This window comes from Phocoena phocoena, chromosome 1 (assembly GCF_963924675.1).
Source record: "Phocoena phocoena chromosome 1, mPhoPho1.1, whole genome shotgun sequence".
Taxonomy (NCBI): Eukaryota; Metazoa; Chordata; class Mammalia; order Artiodactyla; family Phocoenidae; genus Phocoena; species Phocoena phocoena.
In genome coordinates, this window is record NC_089219.1 from 140,276,459 (window position 1) to 140,303,003 (window position 26,545).

Consider the following 26,545-nt stretch of genomic DNA (forward strand, 5'->3'; position numbering starts at 1 on the left):
AGACTTGAGACTTGAGTTGATACTGTAATGGGCTGAGACTTAGGTACCTAAGGATGGAGTGAATGTATTTTGCATATGGGATGGGTGTGAATCTTTGGAGCCACGGGGAACAGTGGTAGGCTGCATAATTCCTCCCCACAAAGATGTCTGCATCCTAATCCATGGAACCTGTAAATATATTACCTTCATGGGAAAAGAGATTAAGGATCTTGACCTGTAAAAATTATTTTGAATTATTTGAGTAGGCCCAATATAATCACAAGGATCCTTATAAGAGTAACGCAGGAGAGCTTCCCTGGTGGCGCAGTGGTTGAGAGTACGCCTGCCGATGCAGGGGACGCGGGTTCGTGCCCCGGTCCGGGAAGATCCCACGTGCCGCGGAGCGGCTGGGCCCGTGAGCCATGGCCGCTGAGCCTGCGCGTCCAGAGCCTGTGCTCTGCAACGGGAGAGGCCGCAGCAGTGAGAGGCCCGCGTACCGCAAAAAAAAAAAAAAAAAAAAAAGAGTAAGGCAGGAGTGTCAGAGTTAGAAAAAGAAGGTGTAAGAAGCAGAGGTCATAGAGGAGAGACGATGCTTCACTGCTGCTTTGAAGATGGAGGAAGGGACCATGAGCCCAGGAATGTAGGTGAAGTCGAGGAGCTGGAAGAGGAAAGGAAACAGGTTGTTTCTTAGAGCCTCAGAAGGAAGGCAGCTCTGTGAACTGTTTTTAGACTCTTGCCCTCCAGAAATGTAAGATCATAAATTTGTGCTCTTTTAAGCCACTAAATTTGTGTCCATTTTCTATAGCAGCAATAGGAAGTTAATACACCAGGTTTTCTGGGCACTGACATATTTGGAATTAAAGAGAGTTGTGGGTATGTCCAGAGATCAGGAAGGCTGGAGTCTGATTTTTGGCTGGCTTAGCACACTGAATGCAAGAAAAAAGATCATGCCTGTAGGAAAAACTGGATCATTTAAAGTTTTTGCTTTTAGCTTTGACATTTACAGTTTCTCAACTTAGGAAAACCTGCAAGATTTTGATTTACCACAGGAAAAGGTTAGGAATTCTGCACAAATGATGGCTTTTTATTTGTTAAAATATTAAAGGTGTGATGGATGATACAGGTCTTTGTTCTAAAATTTTGTTAACTTTGATTTTGATTTTTCTGCCTATGTTTTTACCTACCAGAAAAATCTAGCATAAATCATGCTTATTTGGGGCTAGTCAGCTCTTAAATGCAATCTTTTAGGGACCATAATCCATTGATAGTTGGATTCTTAAAATCTTTGTTCTTCTTATTATGGATCACAATGATTATGATTCACATTCCTATGTGTTTTGTTTTATTTGATGGGTGGAGAGGAGAAGTGAAAAATGGAAAAATCAAGAGATGTGTAGGTGTGGGTGTCGGTGCAGTTTTCCGAGTGGGGAATAAACCACAGAGTTTTGTCTCCATTCTGTCTTACTGTGTCTAGGTGGCATTTAACATAATTTTTTAATGTCAGCTAACCAACTAGTTTCAGCTTTGTTTTGAAATCTAAACTCTGCATGGCATTTTGGCCCTTTCAGTAATTTCAAGAACTTTCAATAATTGTTTTCCATGTTTAGTACAAATAAGATACTTGATGGATTTACACATGAGACTGTTGAGAAAGGAAGATCACAATGGTTAATGTTAGGTAGTCCTTGATTAAGAAAATATACTTTTTTAAAAAATTAGCGTTATGGTCATCATTAGGGCTATTTGTAAATATTCCAGTTCTGCTCCTTCTAATCAAAAAAGTAGGATTGTGTTTCCCTGGTGGCGCAGTGGTTGAGAGTCCGCCTGCCAGTGCAGGGGACGTGGGTTCGTGCCCCGATCTGGGAAGATCCCACATGCCGCGGAGCGGCTGGGCCTGTGAGCCATGGCCGCTTGGCCTGCGCGTCCGGAGCCTGTGCTCTGCATCGGGAGAGGCCACAGCAGTGAGAGGCCTCCATACCGCAAAAAAAAAAAAAAAGTGGGATTGTACTTTCTCCAGTCTCTTGACTACTGTGGTCCTGTGACATGCTTTGGCTGAGTATATAGGAGCACTTAACCTTGCTCAACTCTATCCTCCCCTCCCCTGCCGCGGTGATTATGAGAGCACACGTAAACACGTGGCCTCCGCTGGCCTGAGTCCCTGAGTGATGAGGATGAGCAGAGCTCTCCTGCCAGCCTGCACTGGACATGTAGCAGGTGTAAGACATAAACTTGTATATTATTAAACTGCTGATATCAGGGGTTGTTTTTTACTGCAGCATAACCTACCCTATCCTAACTTTTCGGCACCTTAGCCAAAAACTGAATACGGTTCTTCGAAATTAGAAAAACCTGGAGATACATCATCTTGTGGAAAACATCCTTAACTTATAATTCTCAGTGTGATTTATAACATTATAGCTTGTTTTTTTATTTGTTTCCACAACTCACACACACACACACACTCTATTTTATTTTTACAAGAGATAAACTGACACCAAGCATTGTAAATGGATGACCACAACAAAAGCAACAACGACTGCAATTACCAAACACGAAACACACGCATACTGTGTCACAATATTGACATTCAGTCCAGTAATCCTCCACTGTAGCAGCTCCTTTACTTTGCAGTGAAAACTGATTTGTATATTTTTTGCCTCTGAGTCCTTGTGGGATTTTTTTTTTTATTCAAACAGAAAGTCACAAATAATATAATCACCCTCATCAGTTCACTCAGTCCTATGTAATTAATTCTTTTTTCATCTTGATCTTTTGTTAACACTTTTATGAATTCATCAGTTTTCCGTTAGAGTTCTGAAAATGCTTATTCATTCAGTTCAGCAGTATAGTCAGTTACCAGAAACCTGTACTTGTCAGAGTCTTGTCCATGAATTCCTTGAAGATGAAACCTTTTTATAGGAACATTTTTGCAAAAGCATCAGAGTACACCCAGAACTGTCTGTAAATGACAAGACTTAGAAATGACCACGGTTAAACATTTGATGAAAGTTCATAATGCAATTGACAAGGAAATTTAGTTATTTCTGAGATATACATTTTAAAGTAATAACTAGAATTATGACTTATAACATTATACCAGAACATATAAGATTTTTAGAAATTTCATGTAATGTCTGAAACATTTATATTAACATATTTCCATACAAATAACCCAAAGAAAGTTTAGTATTAGTTGTTTTTTTGTTTCTTTGTTTTTTTATACTGTAGGTTCTTATTAGTCATTGCTTTTATACACATCAGTGTATACATGTCAATCCTAATGACCCAAATCAGCACACCACCATCCCCACCCCCACCACAGTTTTCCCCCCATCGGTGTCCATATGTTTGTTCTCTACATCTGTGTCTCAACTTCTGCCCTGCAAACCGGTTCATCTGTGCCATTTTTCTAGGTTCCACATACATGCGTTAATACATGATATTTGTTTTTCTCTTTCTGACTTACTTCACTCTGCATGACAGTCTCTAGATCCCTCCACGTCTCAACAAATGACTCAATTTCATTCCTTTTTATGGCTGAGTAATATTCCACTGTATATATGTACCACAACTTCTTTATCCATTCATCTGTCGATGGGCATTTATGTTGCTTCCATGACCTTGCTATTTTAAATAGTGCTGCAATGAACATTGGGGTGCATGTGTCTTTTTGAATTACGGTTTTCTCAGGGTATATGCCCAGTAGTGGGATTGCCAGGTCATATGGTAATTCCATTTTTAGTTCTTTAAGGAACCTCCATACTGTTCTCCATAGTGGCTGTATCAATTTACATTCCCACCAACAGTGCAAGAGGGTTCCCTTTTCTCCACACCCTCTCCAGCATTTGTTGTTTGTAGATTTTCTGATAATGCCCATTCTAACTGGTGTGAGGTGATACCTCATTGTAGTTTTTTTTTTTTAACATCTTTATTGGGGTATAATTGCTTTACGATAGTGTGTTAGTTTCTGATTTATAACAAAGTGAATCAGCTATACATATACATGTGCTCCCATGTGTCTTCCCTCTTGCGTCTCCCTCCCTCCCACTCTCCCCCTCTCACCCCTCCAGGCTGTCCCAAAGCCCCGAGCTAATATCCCTGTGCCTTGCGGCTGCTTCCCCCTAGCTATCTACCTTACTACGTTTGTTAGTGTGTATATGTCCATGACTCTCTCTCGCCCTGTCAAAACTCACCCTTCCCCTCATTGTAGTTTTTTTTTTTTTCATTTTTTTTCATTGTAGTTTTGATTCGCATTTCTCTATTAATTAGTGATGTTAGCAGCTTTTTATGTGCTTCTTGGTCATCTGTATGTCTTCTTTGGAGAAACGTCTATTTAGGTCGTCTGCCCATTTTTGGATTGGGTTGTTTGTTTCTTTAATATTGAGCTGCATGAGCTGTTTATATATTTTGGAGATTAATCCTTTGTCTATTGATTCGTTTGCAAATATTTTCTCCCATTCTGAGGGTTGTCTTTTCATCCAGTTTATGGTTTCCTTTGCTGTGCAAAAATTTGAAGTTTCATTAGGTCCCATTTGTTTATTTTTGTTTTTATTTCCATTACTCTAAGCGGTGGGTCAAAAATGATCTTGCTGTGATTTATGTCATAGAGTGTTCTTCCTATGTTTTCCTCTAAGAATTTTATAGCGTCTGGTCTTACATTTAGGTCTCGAATCCATTTTGAGTTTATTTTTGTGTATGGTGTTAGGGAGTGTTCTAATTTCATTCTTTTACATGTAGCTGTCCAGTTTTCCCAGCACCACTTATTGAGGAAACTGTCTTTTCTCCATTGTATGTCTTTGCCTCCTTTGTCATAGATTAGTTGACCATAGGTGCGTGGGTTTATCTCTGGGCTTTCTATCTTCTTCCATTGATCTATGTTTCTGTTTTTGTGCCCGTAGCATATTGTCTTGATTACTGTAGCTTTGTAGTGTAGTCTGAAGTCAGGGAGTTTGATTCCTTCAGCTCCGTTTTTTTCTCTCAAGACTGCTTTGGCTATTTGGGGTCTTTTGTGTCTCCATACAAATTTTAAGATGATTTGTTCTACTTCCATAAAAAATGCCCTAGGGAATTCGATAGGGATTGCATTGAATCTGTAGATTGCTTTGGGTAGTATAGTCATTTTCACTATATTGATTCTTCCAATCCAAGAACATGGTATATCTCTCCATCTGATGGTATCATCTTTAATTTCTTCATCAGTGTCTTATAGTTTTCTGCATACGGGTCTTTTGTCTCCCTAGGTAGGTTTATTCCTAGGTATTTTATTCTTTTTGTTGTAGTGGTAAATGGGAGTATTTCCATAATTTCTGTTTCAGATTTTTTCATCATTAGTGTATAGGAATGCAAGAGATTTCTGTGCATTAATTTTGTACCCTACAACTTTACCAAATTCATTGATTAGCTCTAGTAGTTTTCTGGTGGCATTTTTAGGAATCTCTATGTATAGTATCATGTCACATGCAGACAGTGACAGTTTTACTTCTTCTTTTCCAATTTGTATTCCTTTTATTTATTTTTCTTCTCTGATTGCCATGGGTAGGACTTCCAAAACTATGTTGAATAATAGTGGTGAGAGTGGACATCCTTGTCTCATTCCTGATCTTAAAGGAAATGCTTTCAGTTTTTCACCATTGAGAATGATGTTTGCTGTGGGTTTGTCATATATGGCCTTTATTATGTTGAGGTAGGTTCCCTCTATGCCCACTTTCTGGAGAGTTTTTCTCATAAATGGGTGTTGAATTTTGTCAAAAGCTTTCTCTGCATCTATTGAGATGATCATATGGTTTTTATTCTTTTAATTTGTTAATATGGTGTATCACATTGATTGATTTGCATATATTGAAGAATCCTTGCATCCCTGGGATAAATCCCACCTGATCATGGTGTATGATCCTTTTAATGTGTTGTTGGATTCTGTTTGCTAGTATTTTGTTGAGGATTTTTGCATCGATATTCATCAGTGATATTGGTCTGTAATTTTCTTTTTTGTAGTATCTTTGTCTGGTTTTGGTATCAGGGTGATGGTGGCTTCATAAAATGAGTTTGGGAGTGTTCCCTCCTCTGCAATTTTTTTGGAAGAGTTTGAAAAGGGTGGGTGTTAGCTCTTCTCTAAATGTTTGATAGAATTCATCTGTCAAGCCATCTGGTCCTGGACTTTTATTGTTGGAAGTTTTTTAATCAATTTCATTACCTATGATTGGTCTGTTCACATTTTCTATTTCTTCCTTGTTCAGTCTTGGAAGGTTATACATTTCTAAGAATTTGTCCATTTTTTTGGCATAGAGTTGCTTGTAGTAGTGTCTTAGGATGCTTTGTATATCTGCGGTGTCTGTTGTAACTTCTCCTTTTTCATTTCTAATTTTAATGATTTGAGTCCTCTCCCTCTTTTTCTTGATGAATCTGGCTGATGGTTTATCAATTTTGTTTATCTTCTCAAAGAACCAGCTTTTACTTTTATTGATCTTTGCTATTGTTTTCTTTGTTTCTATTTCATTTATTTCTGCTCTGATCTTTATGATTTCTTTCCTTCTGCTAACTTTGGGTTTTGTTTGTTCTTCTTTCTCTAGTTCCTTTAGGTGTAACGTTAGATTGTTATTTGAGATTTTTCTTGTTTCTCGAGGTAGGCTTATATAGCTATAAACATCCCTCTTAGAACTGCTTTTGCTGCATCCCATAGGTTTTGGCTCGTCGTGTTTTCATTGTCATTTGTCTCTAGGTATTTTTCGATTTCCTCTTTGATTTCTTCAGTGATCTCTTGGTTATTTAGTAACGTATTGTTTAGCCTCCTTATGTTTGCGTTTTTCACATTTTTTTCCCTGTAATTCATTTCTAATCTCATAGCGTTGTGGTCAGAAAAGATGCTTGACATAATTTCAATTTTCTTAAATTTACTGAGGCTTGATTTGTGACCCAAGATGTAGTCTATCCTGGAGAATGTTCCTTGTGCCCTTGAGAAGAAAGTGTAATCTGCTGGTTTTGGATGGAATGTTCTATAAATATCAATTAAATCTATCTGGTCTATTGTGTCATTTAAAGCTTCTGTTTCCTTATTTATTTTCATTTTGTATGATCTGTCCATTGGTGTAAGTGAGGTGCTAAAGTCCCCCACTATTACTGTGTTACTATCGATTTCCTCTTTTATAGCTGTTAGCAGTTGCCTTATGTATTGAGGTGCTCCTGTGTTGGGTGCATATATATTTATAATTGTTATATCTTCTTGGATTGATCCATTGATCATTATGTAGTGTCCTTCCTTGTCTCTTGTAACATTGTCTATTTTAAAGTCTATTTTATCTGATATGAGTATAGCTACTCCAGCTTTTTTTGATTTCCATTTGCATGGAATATCTTTTTCCATCCCCTCACTTTCAGTCTGTATGTGTCCCTAGGTCTGAAATGGGTCTCTGGTAGACAGCATATATGTGGGTCTTGTTTTTGTATCCATTCAGCAAGCCTGTTGGAGCATTTAATCCATTCACGTTTAAGGTAATTATCGATATGTATTTTCCTATGACCATTTTCTTAATTGTTTTGGGGGGTTTTTTGTAGGTCCTTTTCTTCTCTTGTGTTTCGCACTTAGAGAAGTTCCTTTAGTATTTGTTGTACAACAGGTTTGCTGGTGCTGAATTCTCTTAGCTTTTGCTTGACTGTAAAGCTTTTGATTTCTCCATCTAATCTGAATGAGATCCTTGCTGGGTAGAGTTATCTTGCTTGTAGGTTCTTCCTTTTCACCACTTTAAATATATCATGCCACTCCCTTCTGGCTTGTAGAGTTTCTGCTGAGAAATCAGCTGTTAACCTTATGTGAGTTCCCTTGTATGTCACTTTTCGTTTTTCCCTTGCTGCTTTCAATAATTTTTCTTTGTCTTTAATTTTTGCCAGTTTGATTACTATGTGTCTCGGCATGTTTCTCCTTGGGTTTATCCTGTATGGGGATCGCTGCATTTCTGGACTTATGTGGCTATTCCCTTTCCCACGTTAGGGAAGTTTTCAACTATAATCTCTTCAAATATTTTCTTGGGTCCTTTCTCTCTCTCTTCTCCTTCTGGGACCCCTATAATGTGAATATTGTTGTGTTTAATGTTGTCCCTGAGGTCTCTTAGGCTGTCTTCATTTCTTTTCATTCGTTTTTCTTTATTCTGTTCCACAGCAGTGAATTCCACCATTCTGTCTTCCAGGTCACTTATCCATTCTTCTGCCTCAGTTTTTCTGCTATTGATTCCTTCTAGTGTAGTTTTCATTTCAGTTATTGTATTGTTCATCTCTGTTAGTTTGTTCTTTACTTCTTCTAGGTCTTTGTTAAACATTTCTTGCATTTTCTCAGTCTTTGCCTCCATTTTTTTCCAAGGTCCTGGATCATCTTCACTATCATTATTCTGAATTCTTTTTCTGGAAGGTTGCCTATCTCCACTTCATTTAGTTGTTTTTCTGGGGTTTTATATTGTTCCTTTATCTGGTATGTAGCCCTCTGTCTTTTCATCTTGTCTATCTTTCTGTGAATGTAGCTTGTTTCTTTTAATTCCTGACATAGTAACTTAAAGACTTGGTTCTAGGTTTGTTGGTAAACAGTGAAATCTGTTCTGAGCAATTTCTTAAAACTCTGTTTACTTTTTAAAGATTATTTTAAATGTTTCCAGTCTACCTTGTGAAACAACTATGTGAAAAATACTCGATGCTTTAAAACTGATTTGCTCCACTTAACATTTACTTGATATAAAATGAGGTACATGGTTATATTTTAACTTATAGAAAGAATTTCCATAAAGTTGAGACTTTCCATGCCAATTTCATCACTACTAAATGATTCTAACCGAATACTAATAATTCTAATAATCTGCATGGACAGGTAATTATAATTATGTTGACCTCACGTAATCATGATACCGGTGGGCCCAAGTCAACAGTTGCATTGCGTAGCTTGGGCCTTGCCATTTGCTAGCATAGAATTCTGGTAGAATAAATGTGGTTCAGCTAATCACCATCTCTCTGAAGATAGAAGATACTATTCCTTTATATTTGAAGGAGGTGGTGTCCTACTTGTGTTAATACTACTTAGGAAATCACACAAATTTGTAAAATATCAAATGAGATTGTTTTCTCAGAGAGTATATCGTATGGGACACTCCCCAGAAGCTGGAATGATTACTCATTATTTATGTTATAGCTGAACGTGTTCTTATTTTTAAATGTGTGTGTACCCCCCAAAAATCTCCTAATTCTAGTTAAAGTATTTACCTTTTCTAGTTCTCAGGTACTTTCTGAAATGCAGTGGTTAAAATGCACACACACACAGAGTCTTTGTGTAGAGGAAAACCCACTGAGAGTTTGTGTTTAGTGCTTTTGTATCTTTTCTCTGTGTGGCCCCTCATTAGCAGGTTCCAGAAGCTAGTACTCCAACTCCCACTATTTTTCTCTAGGCCTCCAGCTTCCTCCATCCATCTGGCCCCTGAGATTTCTTTATAAGACAGAACTTCCTGCCATTGGGCCCAGAAAAAAAAAAAAGAAATTCCTCCTCACACTTCCAACCCAGACCAACTCTGGGAACCTCCCAGGACCCAGACTCGGTGGGACGACACAGGCAAAGAAGTGATAGGAGGAAAGAAGCTCCTTCCTTCACCAACAGGGAGTGGGGTACTTTCTTCAATTCCCTGAATGTGTTGTGTTGCTTCCTTCAGAATTAAGGAGCTGAAATTCAAGAGGACTTTGTAAAGAAGCTGTCAGTTTCTCTTGGAATTCTGACTTTCCCTTTAGAAAATGCCCCCTGAGATTGGAAGCAGCAGAATAAATATATTTCCGTTTGACTGTCTTCAACATGAGAGAAGCTAAGAAGAGAATGATAAGTTTACTCTAGACACTGACAAGTGTGTTCTGTTCATAAAGAAATAAAATTGCAAGCAAAGGAGAAGTTGTTTGATTTGCTGTTTAAATAAACCTGTCACTACCTGACATTAGTTTGCAAACATTTTTGAGAAATGGATGTTTTTGTCCAGCATCAGTTGAAAGCCCCTGAATGTACAGTTCCAGGGATTGCTGCTCTGAGAGACCTTGCTATTGACCCCTGAGGCAGCTCTGCAGAACCCCAGGGCTCAGTTTGAAAACTGCTCTGTGGAAGGCCAAGAGGGAGAATTCTAAGGTACAAAGGTACCTTTTCTCTAAAATAAAAGTCCTCAAACTTTTTTGAGTTAAGAGTCACCTAGGACTCTTCTTTAAAATGCAGATTCCTGGGCACAATCCCAGAATCTGACACTTAGGAGGTATTGTGTAGGGCCTTGGAATCTGTATTTTGACAAGCATCCTAGATGATTCTGATACCAATATGGATGGATCATAAAAACACAGCTCTACAAACTGCCTGCTGAGGGCCCTTTCAGTGGCTTCATCTTAATCCCACTTGGTCCCAGTTTATTTTAATACTTATTTTATGAGTGTCAAATGCCATTAAAATAGTTTTTTCTTGCCAAGGGAAATAATATCTTAGTTACCTCTTCCGTCATCTCCCAATTTAGTTCTCTGTTTCTATTCCTGGAGTACCCCAAATGTGGCATGGCTCTCAGCTCTCTCTGTTGGATCTGCTCCATCTGAGACTCCCATCAGTCTCATCCTTCCTCTCGCCTTTCTTGGTTTTGTTTGTTTGCTTGTTGTTTCTTTTTTTCTTTTTGCGGTACGCGGGCCTCTCACTGTCGTGGCCTCTCCCGTTGTGGAGCACAGGCTCTGGACGCGCAGGCTCAGTGGCCATGGCTCACGGGCCCAGCCGCTCCACGGCATGTGGGATCTTCCCGGCCTGGGGCACAAACCCGTGTCCCCTGCATCGGCAGGCAGACTCCCAATCACTGCGCCACCAGGGAAGCCCTGTTGTTTCTTTCTTTAAAGACAGGTCTCTTTAAACTTTGCCTTCTGCAACAAACAAACCCAAAGCAGAAGTTAATTGGTGTTTGTAAGCAAATATAAAACTGACTTCTTGATGTAAATACAGTGAACCAGTAAGCATATATATGCTCCCATGTAGCAAGGTGCTAGGTGTTCTGATAGAAAGACATATAAGAACAAATCCAAATAAATAAAATTTGTAAAATAAATAAAACCCACAATGAGACACCCACTTGAATGATTAATTGAAAAGACAATACCAAGTGTTGACAGGGAGGTAGAGAAACTGGAACCATCATGCACTGCTGGTGGGAATGTAAAATGGCACAGCCACTTTGGAAAACAGTTTGGTGACATCTTAAATAGTCAAATATAAACATCATATAATCTAGCAGTTCCACTCCTTAGAGTCTACCCAAGAGAAATGAAAATGTATGTTCACACAAAGACTTGTATACGAATGTTCATAGCAGCATTATTCATAATAGCCACAAACTGGAAACAGTCCTTATGTTCATCACGTTATGCACGGATAAACAAAATACAGTATATCCATACATTGGAATATTATCTAGCAATTAAAATAAATGAAACACTGAAATATGCTGAAGTATAGATGAACCTCGAAAACATTATGCTAAGTAAAAAATGCCAGATGCAAAAGGCTATATATTGTATGATTCCATTTATGTGAATCTAGACAAAGCAAATTTGTAGAGACAGAAAGCAGATCTGTGGTGGCCGGGGCCTACACATGAGAACAGATGGGTATGATGAAACTTTTGGGGCTGATCTAACTGTTCTAAAACTGGATTGTGGTGATAATTGCACAGCTCTATAAATTTACTAAAATCATTTAATCATACATTTATAATGGGGGAATTGTATGGAATATAGATTTTATCTCAATAAGGCAGTTAAATATTTTTTCTTAAAGCGTATACCACAATTAAATAATTGAAAGTTCTTTTCTATGCAAAAGAAATAGAAAGGCACTGTATATAGTTCAGGTGTGGCCTGCAGACCCCTGGAGTTTCCTGAAATATTCTCAGGGAGTCTTCAAAGTCATTTTCCTAATAATAAAGAAGCTATTTGCCTTTTTGAAGGCAAATAGCTGTTGACATTTGTACTGATGGTGCAAAAGCAATGGTGGGTAAAACTGCCTGTGCCTTAGCACAAATCCAGGCATTGGCACCACACCTTATTAGTAGTCATAGTAGTACTATTATTAGTAGTACTAATAGTAGTTATTAATAGTCACCACCACCAAGCATAGTGGAAGAATATATTCTATTTTCACTTAAGAATGCCCTTGATGGGGACTTCCCTGGTGGCGCAGTGGTTAAGAATCCACCTGCCAATGCAGGGGACACGGGTTCATTCCCTGGTCCAGGAAGATCCACATGCCACGGAGCAACTAAGCCCGTGTGCCACAACTACTGAGCTTGTGCTCTCCACCCCGCAAGCCACAGCTACTGAGGCCCATGCGCCACAACTACTGAGCCTGCGCTCTAGAGCCTGCGAGCCACAACTACTGAAGCCCACACGCCCTAGAGTCCGTGCTCCGCAACAAGAGAAGCCACCGCAATGAGAAGCCCGCTCGCCACAACTAAAGAAAGCCCGTGGGCAGCAACGAAGACCCAGCACAACCATAAATAAATAAAATTGATTCTTAAAAAAAAGAATGCCCTTAATGAAGCGGTAGAAATTATTGAAGTTTTTAACTCTTAGATGCATATCTTTTTATTTTTTAATAAGATCTTTATCTCAAGGGAAAGCACTTCTGCAATTGATTGAGTTGCAAGCTGAACTTGCAGCTGTTTTTTTGTGGGACACCATCTCTACTGTAGAAAATAAGTGCCTGGCAGACAAATTATGGATATTCAGACTTGGGTATTTGGCAAACAGTTTCTCAAAAATGACCAAATAGAGCCCGTTACTCCAAAGAAAACAATTGTCAGTGTTTGTTGCTGGTCATAAAATTCGAATATTAAACCAAAATTAGAATTTTGGAAAACTTGTGTCCACCACGATGAGCTTGACACCTTTTGTCAAGACTTTTCTCATGAGGGACTTCCCTGGTGGTCCAGTGGTTAAGACTCTCCACTTCCAATGCAGGCGGCGCGGGTTCGATCCCTGGTTGGGGAACTAAGATACCGCATGCTGTGAAGCGCAGCCAAAAATAAAAATTAAAATTAAAAAAAGGAAAGATTTTTCTTATGAGATTGAGGCTGATTTTAACAAATGTGATTTTTTTCATATTGTGTAATGTATCAAAATTTGCAGAGTATAGGTAAGAGGTCTTGATACTAAAAACTTTGAGGACTACTGGCCTAGTGGCTAATAGCATGAACTCTGGGGCCATTCTGCATGGATTCAAATCCCAACGCTATTATTACTTGTAGAATCCCAGTAAGTGTTTCACCTCTCCATGGCCCAGCTTCCTCATTTATAAAATGGGGAAAATAATGATACCTATCTCAGAGAGGTATGTGGGCATAAAAGTAAATTAATAGGGCTTCCCTGGTGGCGCAGTGGTTGAGAGTCCGCCTGCCGATGCAGGGGACACGGGTTCGTGCCCCGATCCGGGAAGATCCCACATGCCGCGGAGCGGCTGGGCCCGTGAGCCATGGCCGCTGAGCCTGCGCGTCCGGAGCCTGTGCTCCGCAACGGGAGAGGCCACAACAGTGAGAGGCCCGCGTACCGCAAAAAAAAAAAAAAAAAAAAAAAAGTAAATTAATATATATATACTTGTGAACGTTAAAATGAGTTGATGTATGCAACCAGTTAGAATAACATGTGGTGAGTTGTTACTGATCTTGATGAGTGGTAATTTGTAAAAACAAATACATTATAAGTACAAAATAGATAGAAATCTCTATGTAATTATATATATATTTGTAACCAAGAAATCCCCAGCTGCCTCCTCCCCATCCCCCATGCCCTCACCCCCCATCTCTGCCTCACCTTCGGTACTCTCACTTCCTGGAAGGGCACGTCTGTGCCTGATGTCCTAAAGTGTCCTCACCATCTATTGAGATGTCCTAAAGTGTCCTCCCCATCTATTGAGTCTCTGTTTGGGGTAGTTCCTTCTTTTTTTAGCAACCACACAATGTGTTTTTATGGAAGATTTGGTGAGACAGTATAGTTATGAAGGGTACAGTTTAATAAATTGAATAGAAACAGAATATAATTATATGTCTTTGCATTCTTAGAATTAGAAGTCTCTTTCCTGCCTTAGCAATGTTTAAAATTATGATGCATCATTTAAGTTCAAAGAGTTTAGCAAATTATGTGAATAGAGAAAAAGTATAAGGTCCTGTCACATCAAATACATCCATTTTCAGTGCTTAATCCAAGCACACATGAAGTTTAAGGGAGAAAATGACTCATTTGGAGGGAACCTACATCTTCAGCCCTGCAGAGAGACTACAGTTGAGCTATTTTTATCTATGTTTAGAAAAGTTAATTATGTGCTGACATCATTTATTTGTTCTACCAGTATTCGATGAGTGACTCCCATGGAGTGCCAGGCCCCTAGCCAGGCACTGTTGTCCCAGTTGTAAAGAAGGGATGTGGGTCCCGCCCTCCTGGACCTAGTGCATTAAAGTTTTCTAATTGTTCTCCCACCTTCTTTGTAAAAAAATAAGGTGGTTCACCTGTTGTTCACTGACTACATCAGCAGAGAGAACAATATATATTTTATACTTTTTAAATGTTCATGAAAACATTCTCGAGTTTAGTGTGAGGTAAAGAAGGGTAAGCTAGACTGCAAAAGAATGGTAATGATTGTTTCTTCTCCTGGAAGATCACAAACAAACTTACCGTCTATTTTGGAGGACTGGCATTATACAGATATGCTCATGTTTGATGGTAAATAGCAAACAACCAGGCATGTAAGTCGTTACAGTTTTCACTGATTTACATGGCTTCTGCTATCCTAGGAGAAATAATGAGCTCTTGAAAGAGCTCATTTGGGGACCGTCTGTTTATGTGCCGTCCCACATCACTCTGCCTGTGGTGAGAATGGTGGGTTGGCCCACAGGACTTTTTATTCCTTGCCCCTACCTACCCCAGGTCTTTAGTTATTGCCACACCTCAGGTTGCTTGAGTGTATATAGTCACCTGTTAAGTAGGTTTAGAATAGTCCTTCCTTTCATTTTCGGGGGTATATTTAGAGAGCAAATTTTAGAGCACCTTAAATATTTTTTTAAAGATAATGGAAAAACACAAAGCAGTAGTAGTATTGAGACAGTGTGCTTACTGATATACTTGTATTTTAAGATTTGAGAGTATTTCTTTCCTATGCAGCTGGTTTACTGGGAATAAGAAATCAGATCAGGCTAAAAGCCAAAGAAGTATTTCTGGAATACAGGCTAGTATTGAGTTTCATTAATTTAATTAAATTCAATCTCAATATTCATTATACATGGAAAATATTGGCTATTTTTAGTTATGTTCTTGTCCCTGTCACTGCTAGGGCCTTATGCAAACTTTATGTGTCAGTAACTGCAGTTGTCTTTCACAAATAAAATGCACAAAGTCACTTAACCTGGGCAAGCAAACAATGGCTGTGGTTGTACTACCGCTGTTCTTTTTCACCAGAATCTTCTGTTCTTTGATTCTCTTACTGTTTTCAGTAACTCCACCTAAAAATCAAATATTACTCACACGTTATTTTCTAAAAGGAGCCATAGCTCTTATAAAAGTTAATTCCTCTTTTCATGACAACGTTCCCTGTTAAAATATTTGGCAGTTCTACTTATACTGTGTGACATCTTTGTAAGGACTTTTGTCCTCCCCAACCTCAGAGGCTCCCAAACAAACCTAACGTTTTGTTGATGAAAATTTATGCTCTTGTTTAATTGCTGATTCTCATCTTGTCTTTTACATGTGTGTTTATGTGTTTCAGGAAAAAAGTGCCAGTTCAAATGTAAGACTTAAAACTAATAAAGAGATTCCGGGATTAGTTCATCAACCCAGAGCAAAGTAAGTTCTAGTTCCTATTTTCCTATATTGTTTTTAAAGCTAAGGATGTTTTTAGAGTGAGCTCCATTTTGCTTGCCATGTAACCAAGACTTACGATAAAGCCTCAGTAATTGAAGACAGTGTGATTTAGTCTCATGGAACAAAATAGAGAGACCCAAAACAGACCCACAATATATGACAGAGCTGACACTTCACATCAGTTAGAAGAAAATGAAGGGGAATATCTTTATAACCGTGGGGTAGGGAAAAACTTTGAATAAGTCACAAAGGATGCAAATCTTAAGAAAAATGATTAATTTTTGTGACTACATTAAAATTAAGAACTTCTGTTTATCAAAATATACTATAGGAGAGTAAAAGGCCACAAAATGATGGAATATATTTACAATACATATAATTAACAATACTCGGGTTTCCAGAATGTATCAAGTAATTCTATGAATCAGTAAGTAAAAGACAGAACTCATAGAAAAGCAGGCTAAAGACGTAAACAACCACTTGACTGAAGAGGAAACATGAATAGCTAATGCATATGAAAAAATACCATTTCACACCACAAGATTGGCAAAAATTTAGAAGGCTAATGATACTAAAATGTTTACCAGAATGTAGGGATATAAACTGGTACTGTTTTACTTTGGAAAACAACTCCACTCTCAGGTGTATACCCTAGAGAAACTCTTGTGCATGTGTGCCAGCAGGCATATTTTGAAATGTCCGTAGCAGCACTGTTTACATGAGCTCTTAAAGCTCTTGAAGATATGGGACTTTCTTGGCAGTCAGTGGTTAAGACTCCACGCTTCCACTGCACAGGGCATGGGTTCCATCCCTGGTCGGGGAACTAAGATCCTGCGTGCCTCGTGGCGGTGACATGGCCAAAAAAAAAGCTCTTGGAAATAAAACCCAAATGTCCATCAGACATATAATGGGTAACAAAACTGTGGTATATTCTTATGATGGGAATGCTACATATCAGTGAAAATGAATGACCAATAGCAACCCAGATCAAGATAGAGGAATCTCATGAAATGTAAGGTTGTACCAGTAAGGTAAGTGGTAGTACCTGCCTATGTACAGTTTCATGCATATAAAGTGCAAAAACAGGCAGAGCTAAGCCATATATTATATATATAAGTACATGGTAAAACAATAAAGGCAAGCAAGGAAATGAAGAGGCATTAAATTCAGAATAGTGGTTCTTTCTACTGGATAGAAGACAGTGGGACCAGAGGTTCTATCTCTTAATCCGAGTGGTGGTTACATGCGTGTTCCTTTAATTATTATTATTTGAAAATGTACAAATAACATTATATGTTTCCTTTTCTATGTGTTAAGTATTTCACAGTTAAAATGCTAAATTAAAATGCTAAAGAGAATAATGAGTAGTTTCTATATGGTCCTAAAACTGAGTCTACCTTGGTGATAAAATGCACTTGTGTGACTTTGAAGCTACCTGCCCTTTCTTCAAAGAAGCTGTAATCCCAGAGGCTGCGCACCTCTCTTGTGTTGTTCTGCCTAAATTTGAACAAATTCCCTAAGGGTGCTGATCACACAAGTACAACTGACACAGTCACCACCATCCCCAAATAATTTTAACTATGACATATATGTAAATCAATATTGTAAGTGGAAAAAGTTGTGTTCTCTGGTTCTTCCCAGGAGGTTGAGACAAAAATAACATAATCACTTTAACCTGGCTGAGTGTCTGGAACTGCTGCAGCCATGGCTCCTGTGATATGGTGGTTAGGACTCTTCAAGGGGTGGTGAATGAGCTCAGGGATTGAATTTTTTACTTCCAAAGAAAACTGGACATTTTGAAATCCATTTATCATTTACAGTGTCAGTATAATGGGACAACCGATTTTTTTCACCCTCAGGTAAATGTCATGCTATAATCACAACCTACCTAATCCACTTCACTTGTAATCACTTTTATCTACACTAATTTTATCTGCCTCTGAGGACAACAGATACCTGATAACACTACCAAATCATCTTTTCATCCGAGCCATTAGATATATGCTCCTTTTAAATGCATCTAGAAAAAGACTCTATTGAGAATTTCTTTTTTCCTTTAAAGCAAATACTTATTTAACTTTGGCACATTGAAATAGCATGCTTTGCAGACACGCATGTGCTGAAGCTTTCAGAGAAGTTGATTAAATTGGCTCGTGTGTTTACATTAAAATTATGAAGAAAATCCCCTGTTCTTCACACAGCATAATGCTCGTGTGTGTGTGTGTGTGTGTGTGTATTTTAAACTGTGAGTCAGATCATTGGGTTTCTGGAATTCAAGTAAGAAGTATTTCTGGAGGGCTAAGAGAAGGATTTTACTTTTTCTACTCGTTGACATAATTTAGGTTCCAGGAAATTATTCTTTATTATGCAGCTGTATAAAATAAGATGAGGCTTTTTCCCCATGAGTGGAAGGACAATCCCATACCTGATAATGGCAGATTTATTAATAATGAAGGCAGATAATGCTCACATCTTCATTTGATGCACCACGTAGACCACATTCTTACTGACTTTGTAATCTCAGGCCAGTGACCTTATGTCTGTGAGCTTCAGTTTTCTCCAAGAAAAATGGAGGTGAAAAATCCTGTCTTATAGGGCTGGGGCTTAAATGAAATAATGTATGCCTGGTTCTTATCACAGTGTCTGACACTTGGTAAGAACACCTGAACAATCAGAAACAACCCAAATGCCCTTTGACAGGTAATTGGATAGATGAACTACACTGTATTCACACAGTGGGATATTAGCAGTTAAAACGAATGCACTGCAACAATGCACAACGCAGCATGGACCCTAGCAATATAGCACTAGAACAAAGAGTAAGTCCTGCAACATTACACAGAGCATAATGCACTCTATAAAGTTAAAAACAACTAAAATAAATCATCTGCTTTTTAAGCACATAGAGAGAGTAAAGCTATGTAAAAGGAAAGCAGGGGCATGATAGTTCCCTTGAGTTGGGAGAAACACACAAGGGTGGGACATAAGTAACCTCTAGGTTCTTGTTAAGATTGCAGCTTTGTAGAGGGAACTTAACCTCAACATAATAAAGGCCATATATGACAAACCCACAGCCAACATCGTTCTCAATGGTGAAAAACTGAAACCATTTCCTCTAAGATCAGGAACAAGACAAGGTTGCCCACTCTCACCACTCTTATTCAACATAGTTTTGGAAGTTTTAGCCACAGCAATCAGAGAAGAAAAAGAAATAAAAGGAATCCAAATTGGAAAAGAAGAAGTAAAGCTGTCACTGTTTACAGATGACATGGTACTATACATAGAGAATCCTAAAGATGCTACAAGAAAACTACTAGAGCTAATCAATGAATTTGGTAAAGTAGTAGGATACAAAATTAATGCACAGAAATCTCTTGCACTCCTATACTCTAATGATGAAAACTCTGAAAGAGAAATTAAGGAAACACTCCTATTTACCATTGCAACAAAAAGAATAAAATACCTAGGAATAAACCTAAGGAGACAAAAGACCTGTATGAAGAAAACTATAAGACATTGATGAAAGAAATTAAAGATGATATAAACAGATGGAGAGATATACCATGTTCTTGGATTGGAAGAATCAACTTTGTGAAAATGACTACACTACCCAAAGCAATCGACAGATTCAGTGCAATCCCTATCAAACTACCAATGGCATTTTTCACAGAACTAGAACAAAAAATTTCACAATTTGTATGGAAACACAAAAGACTCCGAATAGCCAAAGTAATCTTGAGAAAGAAAAACGGAGCTGGAGGAATCAGGCTCCCAGACTTCAGACTATACTACAAAGCTACATTAATCAAGACAGTATGGTACTGGCACAAAAACAGAAAGATAGATCAATGGAACAGGATAGAAAGCCCAGAGATAAACCAACACACATATGGTCACCTTATTTTTGATAAAGGAGGCAAGAATTTACAATGGAGAAAAGACAGCCTCTTCAATAAGTGGTGCTGGGAAAACTGGATAGCTACATGTAAAAGAATGAAATTAGAACACCTCCTAGCACCATACACAAAAATAAGCTCAAAATGGATTAAAGACCTAACTGTAAGGCCAGAAACTATCAAACTCTTAGAGGAAAACATAGGCAGAACACTCTATGACATAAACCACAGCAAGATCCTTTTTGACCCACCTCCTAGAGAAATGGAAATTAAAACAAAAATAAACAAATGGGACCTAATGAAACTTCAAAGCTTTTGCACAGCAAAGGAAACCATAAACAAGACCAAAAGACAACCCTCAGAATGGGAGAAAATATTTTCAAATGAAGCAACTGACAAAGGATTAATCTCCAAAATATACAAGCAGCTCATGCAGCTCAATATCAAAAAAAAACAAACAACCCAATCCAAAAATGGGCAGAAGACCTAAACAGACATTTCTCCAAAGAAGATATACAGATTGCCAACAAACACATGAAAGGAAGCTCAACATCACTAATCATTAGAGAAATGCAAATCAAAACTACAATGAGGTATCACCTCACACCAGTCAGCATGGCCATCATCAAAAAATCTACAAACAATAAATGCTGGAGAGGGTGTGGAGAAAGGGGAACCCTCTTGCACTGTTGGTGGGAATGTAAATTGATACAGCCACTGTGGAGAACAGTATGGAGGTTCCTTAAAAAACTTAAAATAGAATTACCATACGACCCAGCAATCCCACTACTGGACATATACCCTGAAAAAACCATAATTCAAAAAGAGTCATGTACCACAATGTTCGTTGCAGTTCTATTTACAATAGCTAGGACATGGAAGCAACGTAAATGCCCATCGACAGATGAATGGATAACGAAGGTGTGGCATATATATACAATGGAATATTACTCAGCCATAAAAAGAAACGGAATTGAGTTATTTGCAGTGAGGTGGATGGACCTGAGTCTGTCATACAGAGTGAACTAAGTCAGAAAGAGAAAAACAAATACTGTATGCTAACACATATATATGGAATCTTAAAAAAAAGGTCATGAAGAACCTAGGGGCAAGACAGGAATAAAGACGCAGACCTACTAGAGAATGGAGTTGAGGACTCGGGGAGGGGGAAGGGTAAACTGGGACAAAGTGAGAGAGTGCCATGGACTTATATATTACTACCAAATGTAAAATAGATAGCTAGTGGGAAGCAGCCGCATAGCACGGGGAGATCAGCTCAGTGCTTTGTGACCACCTAGAGGGGTAGGATAGGGAGGGTGGGAGGGAGACGCAAGAGGGAGGAGATATGGGGACATATGTATATGTATAGCTGATTCACTTTGTTATAAAGCAGAAACTAACACACCATTGTAAAGCAATTATACTCCAATAAAGATGTTAAAAAATAAAAATCGCAGCTTTGGATTTTTGTTTTGGTTTCATGGGTGCTTGTTATACTATTATTTTTAAAAATAACTAAATAAAAGTGAGCCATGAACTACTAGCCAGGGTGTGTCCTGCTGTGAGGATTAGGATTACCCCACTCCCCTGAGGTGCCATTGAAAAGTAGTAATGATGATCATGAAGAAATAACTGTGGGGCTTCCCTGGTGGCGCAGTGGTTGAGAGTCCGCCTGCCGGTGCAGGGGACACGGGTTCGTGCCCCGGTCCGGGAGGATCCCACATGCCGCGGAGCGGCTGGGCCTGTGAGCCATGGCCGCTGAGCCTGCGCATCCGGAGCCTGTGCTCCACAACGGGAGAGGCTACGACAGTGAGAGGCCCGCGTACCGCAAAAAAAAAAAAAGAAAAGAAATAACTGTGTTTAGGCTAAGATTTGTCAGGAGTAATGGAATTTCATTTTTGCAGGTGAAGTGTTTGGGAATTAAGACCTTGCCTTCTTATACTTTCACAGCTTAGGTGTTTATTGTTTGGAAGCTTATTTTTTAAGTCACTTAAAATGGGAGCCGTGTATCTTTCAGCTCTAGAGCTCATTTTGTCCACCTTTCCTTCGTTTGATTACTTGTCATTAAGATTCCATAACATCATCACCCTAGTCTCAGGAAACTGACAAGTCACAGAAAGAAGAGCCTCTGATGGCAGGGTTAACTCACAAGAGCTTTGCTGGGACCCCTGGGAGCCACAAGAATGCTCCAGGGTATAAATGGAGTATAATCTATAAAAATTTTGAGTCACTGTGTTGTACACCCGAAACTAATATAATATTGCAAATCAACTATACCTCAATAAAACAGAAATGTTCCAGGGGAGCATTGTGTTTTCCAAGGTGGAATTTTAGTAATTACAGAGAAATAGGAATAGCCGAAATTGTTAAGCTGTAGTAGTTAAATCCCAACATACAGGCTTTTAGAAAAGATTTTTAGATCTAATTAATCTTAGCATCAAGTATTCATACTTTTTTTTTTCCCGCGGTACGCGGGCCTCTCACTGTTGTAGCCTTTCCTGTTGCGGAGCACAGGCTCCAGACGCACAGGCTCAGCAGCCATGGCTCACGGGCCTAGCGGCTCCGCAGCACGTGGGATCCTCCTGGACCGGGGCACAAACCCATGTCCCCTGCATCGGCAGGCGGACTCTCAACCACCGCGCCACCAGTGAAGCCCTTAGTATTCATACTTTATAAACTAAATGAGAAACAATCCAATTATCCCATCCTAAATCTTGAAGAAAGACAGTAAAGCCAGCCCAGCATGCTTTTCCATCTTCTCCCCTCACTCAACAATCATCAACTTCTCCATCAGAAGGGGTTTAAGAATCAAGCTGTTACCTAGGGACTGTTTCTCACAGTGCGATGTGTACCCTGGTAGGTAAGAACTATTATTAATGCCACTGTGTTGATAGTTTCCACGTGAGAGGAGGGCATCCCTGTTTACCTAGGCGGGAGTCAGTCGATAGAGGGTAATTTACTTCATCAGAGTGAAAGTTCTGTCTCTGTCCCTATGCAAGAGATTTAGGGCTTCTCTCTGAAAGGAGCGCATGAAGAACAGCAGAGTAAGCCTCACGCTGTCTGGTTACACCATCTCTAAGACAACACACAGGTAACGAGGATCTCCGTGGTGGGCTTTTGCTCCACCTGGCAGGGTCTGCTGCATCTCCAGGGATAACAGTTTATCTGAAAGAGCTCAGTTAGTGCATCGGGATTTGAGAATACATAAGTCACCCTTCCATTCAAGACCCTTTCCCTCCTGTCCGTGAATCCTCTCTCCTCTCCTTACCTTCTTAGTTTTGTCCTCACCAATCACGTCCATCTCATTAAGTATGGTGTTAAATAGCAAAGAACAGGTAAACACACAGGGCGAGGGCTACTAAGACATGCCTCCTCACTTACTCTCACATTCCAGTGGATCTCAGTTCCAAAGAGGTGCATTTGCTGTCACCAGTACAGGAGATATTCAGGTCAAGTTCTCGGCTCGTTTGCTGCCAGCCCACACCTATACAGTCAGCTGAATACCATGCTGACAGCCTGTGTAAAATACACATTTTAATATAATAACTAGGATATATTTTCTTGTTATGGTTCCACACAGGGTTGAAATATGCCATGTACTGCTTGCCTGTGCTTTTTGTTTTAAGTACAAGGCAAAAATTGGGCACACGCCTCCGAGTAACACCACTGTAAATAACGTGTACGTTGAAAGGAAATTGCGTTCCTTAAATCATAGGCACTGATAGACTGTTATGAAACACGTTTGCAGGGTTACTGTAATGACGTTTATCCTTAGTGTGACTTCAGAGTACTTCAGTGGAAAAGTCTGCAAGAAATAAATGACTGCCCCGAAGTTTAGGGACTCGGCATTTTTCATCTGAGGGAGCAAGGTTTAAGAAAACACTGAAATACGCACTTACCTACTCTCTGTTTTTCAGCATGCACATCTCTGAAAGCCAGCAAGAATTCTTCAGAATGCTGGATGAAAAAATTGAAAAGGTAAGAAGTAAAATTACATGTTTCAAGGGAAATATTGCCTCATGAGTTAGAGTAACGATATTCTGGTTTCTGTTACAAAGCTTTTCTTACAAGGGGATGGTTAGAGTTAAAACAAAGGTCCACACATCACAATGTGGCTAGGAGAATATTTACTGTATAACAGAGCTTCCCAGGATCCTGGGCTACCGTTGATCTTTCATTAAAGTGTGGAAAGTCAGGTAGAGACTGGTAAGAGCCTTTGCCTAGAAACAGAGCGTTGCTCTCTATCACTGTGTATTGTCTGCACCTGATGCCCTGCTTGGACCTCAGACTGCAAGCAAGGAGGTCCTTAGTACCTGTCTTCTACATACCCAATGTTGCTCTGAGTTATTGACAAATGTTGCAAACATGTTGCAATCAATACCTTCCCTCAGGGAAGTGGCCATGAGACAGGTAATATTTGCATTTTACAGATAAGGAAATTGAGGCTCATGCTTGAGTAACTTACCCAGGTTTGCAAGGCTAATAGCGGTCGTGCTAGAATTCCAGCCCACATCTGTCTGACTCCAAAGCAGAGTCTCCAGGTTGCTTCTCTAAAAGTGTGTGGTTTTTACAGTGACAGTAAGACACAAAGTTGATTCATGTGGAAATTTAACCCATACTTATGATCTCAGAGTGCCATATGAGAATTAACTGAATGAAGGGTTCAATATGGTAATCATTAAAGGCTTACGTGCTTAGAGAATTTAAATTTATCACTGCAGGGAGTGAATTTTAAATACTAAAGTTATACATCTGAGAATTATAATTTGAAAACCTTATTCTGAAGAAGAGTTAAATTCTAAATTCAGAACATATCACGACTATGCTTAAGGCATCACGGGCCAATTTTACCTTTGAAATTTTTCCACTTTAATTTTTACTTCTTTTTTTACTTTTTGTGGCCCTTGAGCATTTCTTCATGAATTCCTAGGTTATGTATATATCAGTCAATGGAAGATAGTGAAGGAGGTCTTAAATTCATCCGTACTTCAGTAACAGTCTCCTCTCTGAGGTGGACCTCTCCTGAAAGAATCATTATATAATCTTCTAATGCACCATTAAAAGACCAGCATATATTACCAATGTGAAAAATAGAAATGGGTAATGAACTAAAGTAATAGTTTAATCTATAGTGTTCCTTGGCTATGCTTACATTTGAGTATTTTTTTTTTTTTTTTTTTTACTTTTAGTGAAATTTTAGCTTATGCATGACTTTTTAGATTGAAAACATCATCTAGGAATAAGTACCAGGTTTCACATATTGGTTCAAAAGCTGTTCAACTTGCCAGTAACATTTTGTTTTCAGTAAAGAGAAGCATAAAAAGCAATCTTTTGTTCCTACTGTAATGGTGAAGATCTTTTCTTTCTCTGGATTATTTCTCCTCCACTAGCTTTTTGGCAATAAAAATATTTGCTTAGTAGTCAGAGGTAGTCTGTAAAAATTGAGACCTGAATTGTAAGTTATCTTTTTAAACAACATTTACAGACCCTGACAAGGTGTTTTAAGTGATCTAATCTCTTTCTGGTGTGTTTCCATAATTGAAATTCTACCTCTTGTTATTCAAAACTGAAATTCATTGTTCCCATCTGAAATTCTACTTCCCTTCTTACTTTGCATCCAGGATGTAGACTGTGATGTGTTTAGCACAACAAAAGCAAAGTTTATAACTTGATCATTTATTGGATGGAACTTTCCTTGGACAAAGGAGCATTTGTAGATTCAGGATACAGTGTTCCCACTATATATTGAATACATTTATATTAAAAAATGAGCTGTTATATAATCTGTGATACGTGCCCAGTTACAAATTTCTAAGGGAATTTTGTATCTTCTCTGAACCAAACTTTCCTATTTCTGCTCTCTTACCTGAAGTTCATCCTTCTGAATTTTGGGAATATGCTATCCTATGTATCATCTAAACATTAAGCCTCCCCAAATTAAAATGTTCCTTTTTAATATATGTGTTGAGCTTAATATAGTCTTCACCATAGTTTATATAACCAAAATTGGAAGTTGGATTCTTATGAATCATTTTCCTGACTTTTTACCATTGCTAAATATTTCTTTGGTCCAACTAATATTTAGACAACCATAAATGCAATTCACATCTGTTCTTTAGGTTATATAGGATTGATTTTAAAAAACTAAACTCAGAGCTTCATGGTGCAAATTGGAGTCATTCTGAGAGGCCTTGAGTTTTGAGATATAATCTTTCTCAGAAATGTCCAGGAATTCCTCTTTTCTTCCTTAAGTTGGTAAGAAGCAAAATTGAGTGAATCTGTAGAGATTTAAACCTGCGGTTCCTTGATTCATCCTTTGTATTTATTGAATGTCTACGGGGCATACTTTGATTTACCTTTCAACTCTCCTCTCCATACTAAGAGAAATCTCTGTTCTGTCTTTCTCAAGATATATGCAAACGTACCATTAGTATAAGGAAACAAGGACTGCTAGGTGGTTTAATACTTACAGTGAAACTTAATGTGGACTACTCTAAATCAAAAATGATCGTGGTGCCGAGCTGCAGTTTACTTTTGCACCACAGCTGGGCAAGCAGTTTTCTAAGAAGTTACTGGTGTCAAAGAAAAGCAAGTAGCAAAAATGCATTAACAAAGTATTTAGCACTTTTGATGCTAAATTATTTAGCATCGTTTAATTATTTAGCATACCAGTGACTCAGGATAGAAAAATAGATAGGAACTAAGGGATACAGAATAAGTAGGAAAGAGTCCCTTGACTTGAGGAGCTCAGTTTTAAAAGGAGATTTCTTTGAAAAGGTCATTATTTTGCCAATGGA

At 38.6% G+C, this 26,545-nt stretch overlaps 1 protein-coding gene across 2 annotated transcripts in view; it reads left to right on the plus strand.

Moving 5' to 3' along the window:
* Positions 1-26,545, plus strand: part of C1H1orf21 (chromosome 1 C1orf21 homolog) — a 372,503-nt gene that overhangs the window by 327,955 nt on the left and 18,003 nt on the right. For both annotated transcript variants that reach the window (XM_065893774.1, XM_065893784.1), the window contains 2 exons: positions 15,758-15,834; positions 23,666-23,726. In XM_065893774.1, the coding sequence (XP_065749846.1) occupies positions 15,758-15,834; positions 23,666-23,726 (138 nt within the window). The remainder of the gene's footprint in view (positions 1-15,757; positions 15,835-23,665; positions 23,727-26,545) is intronic.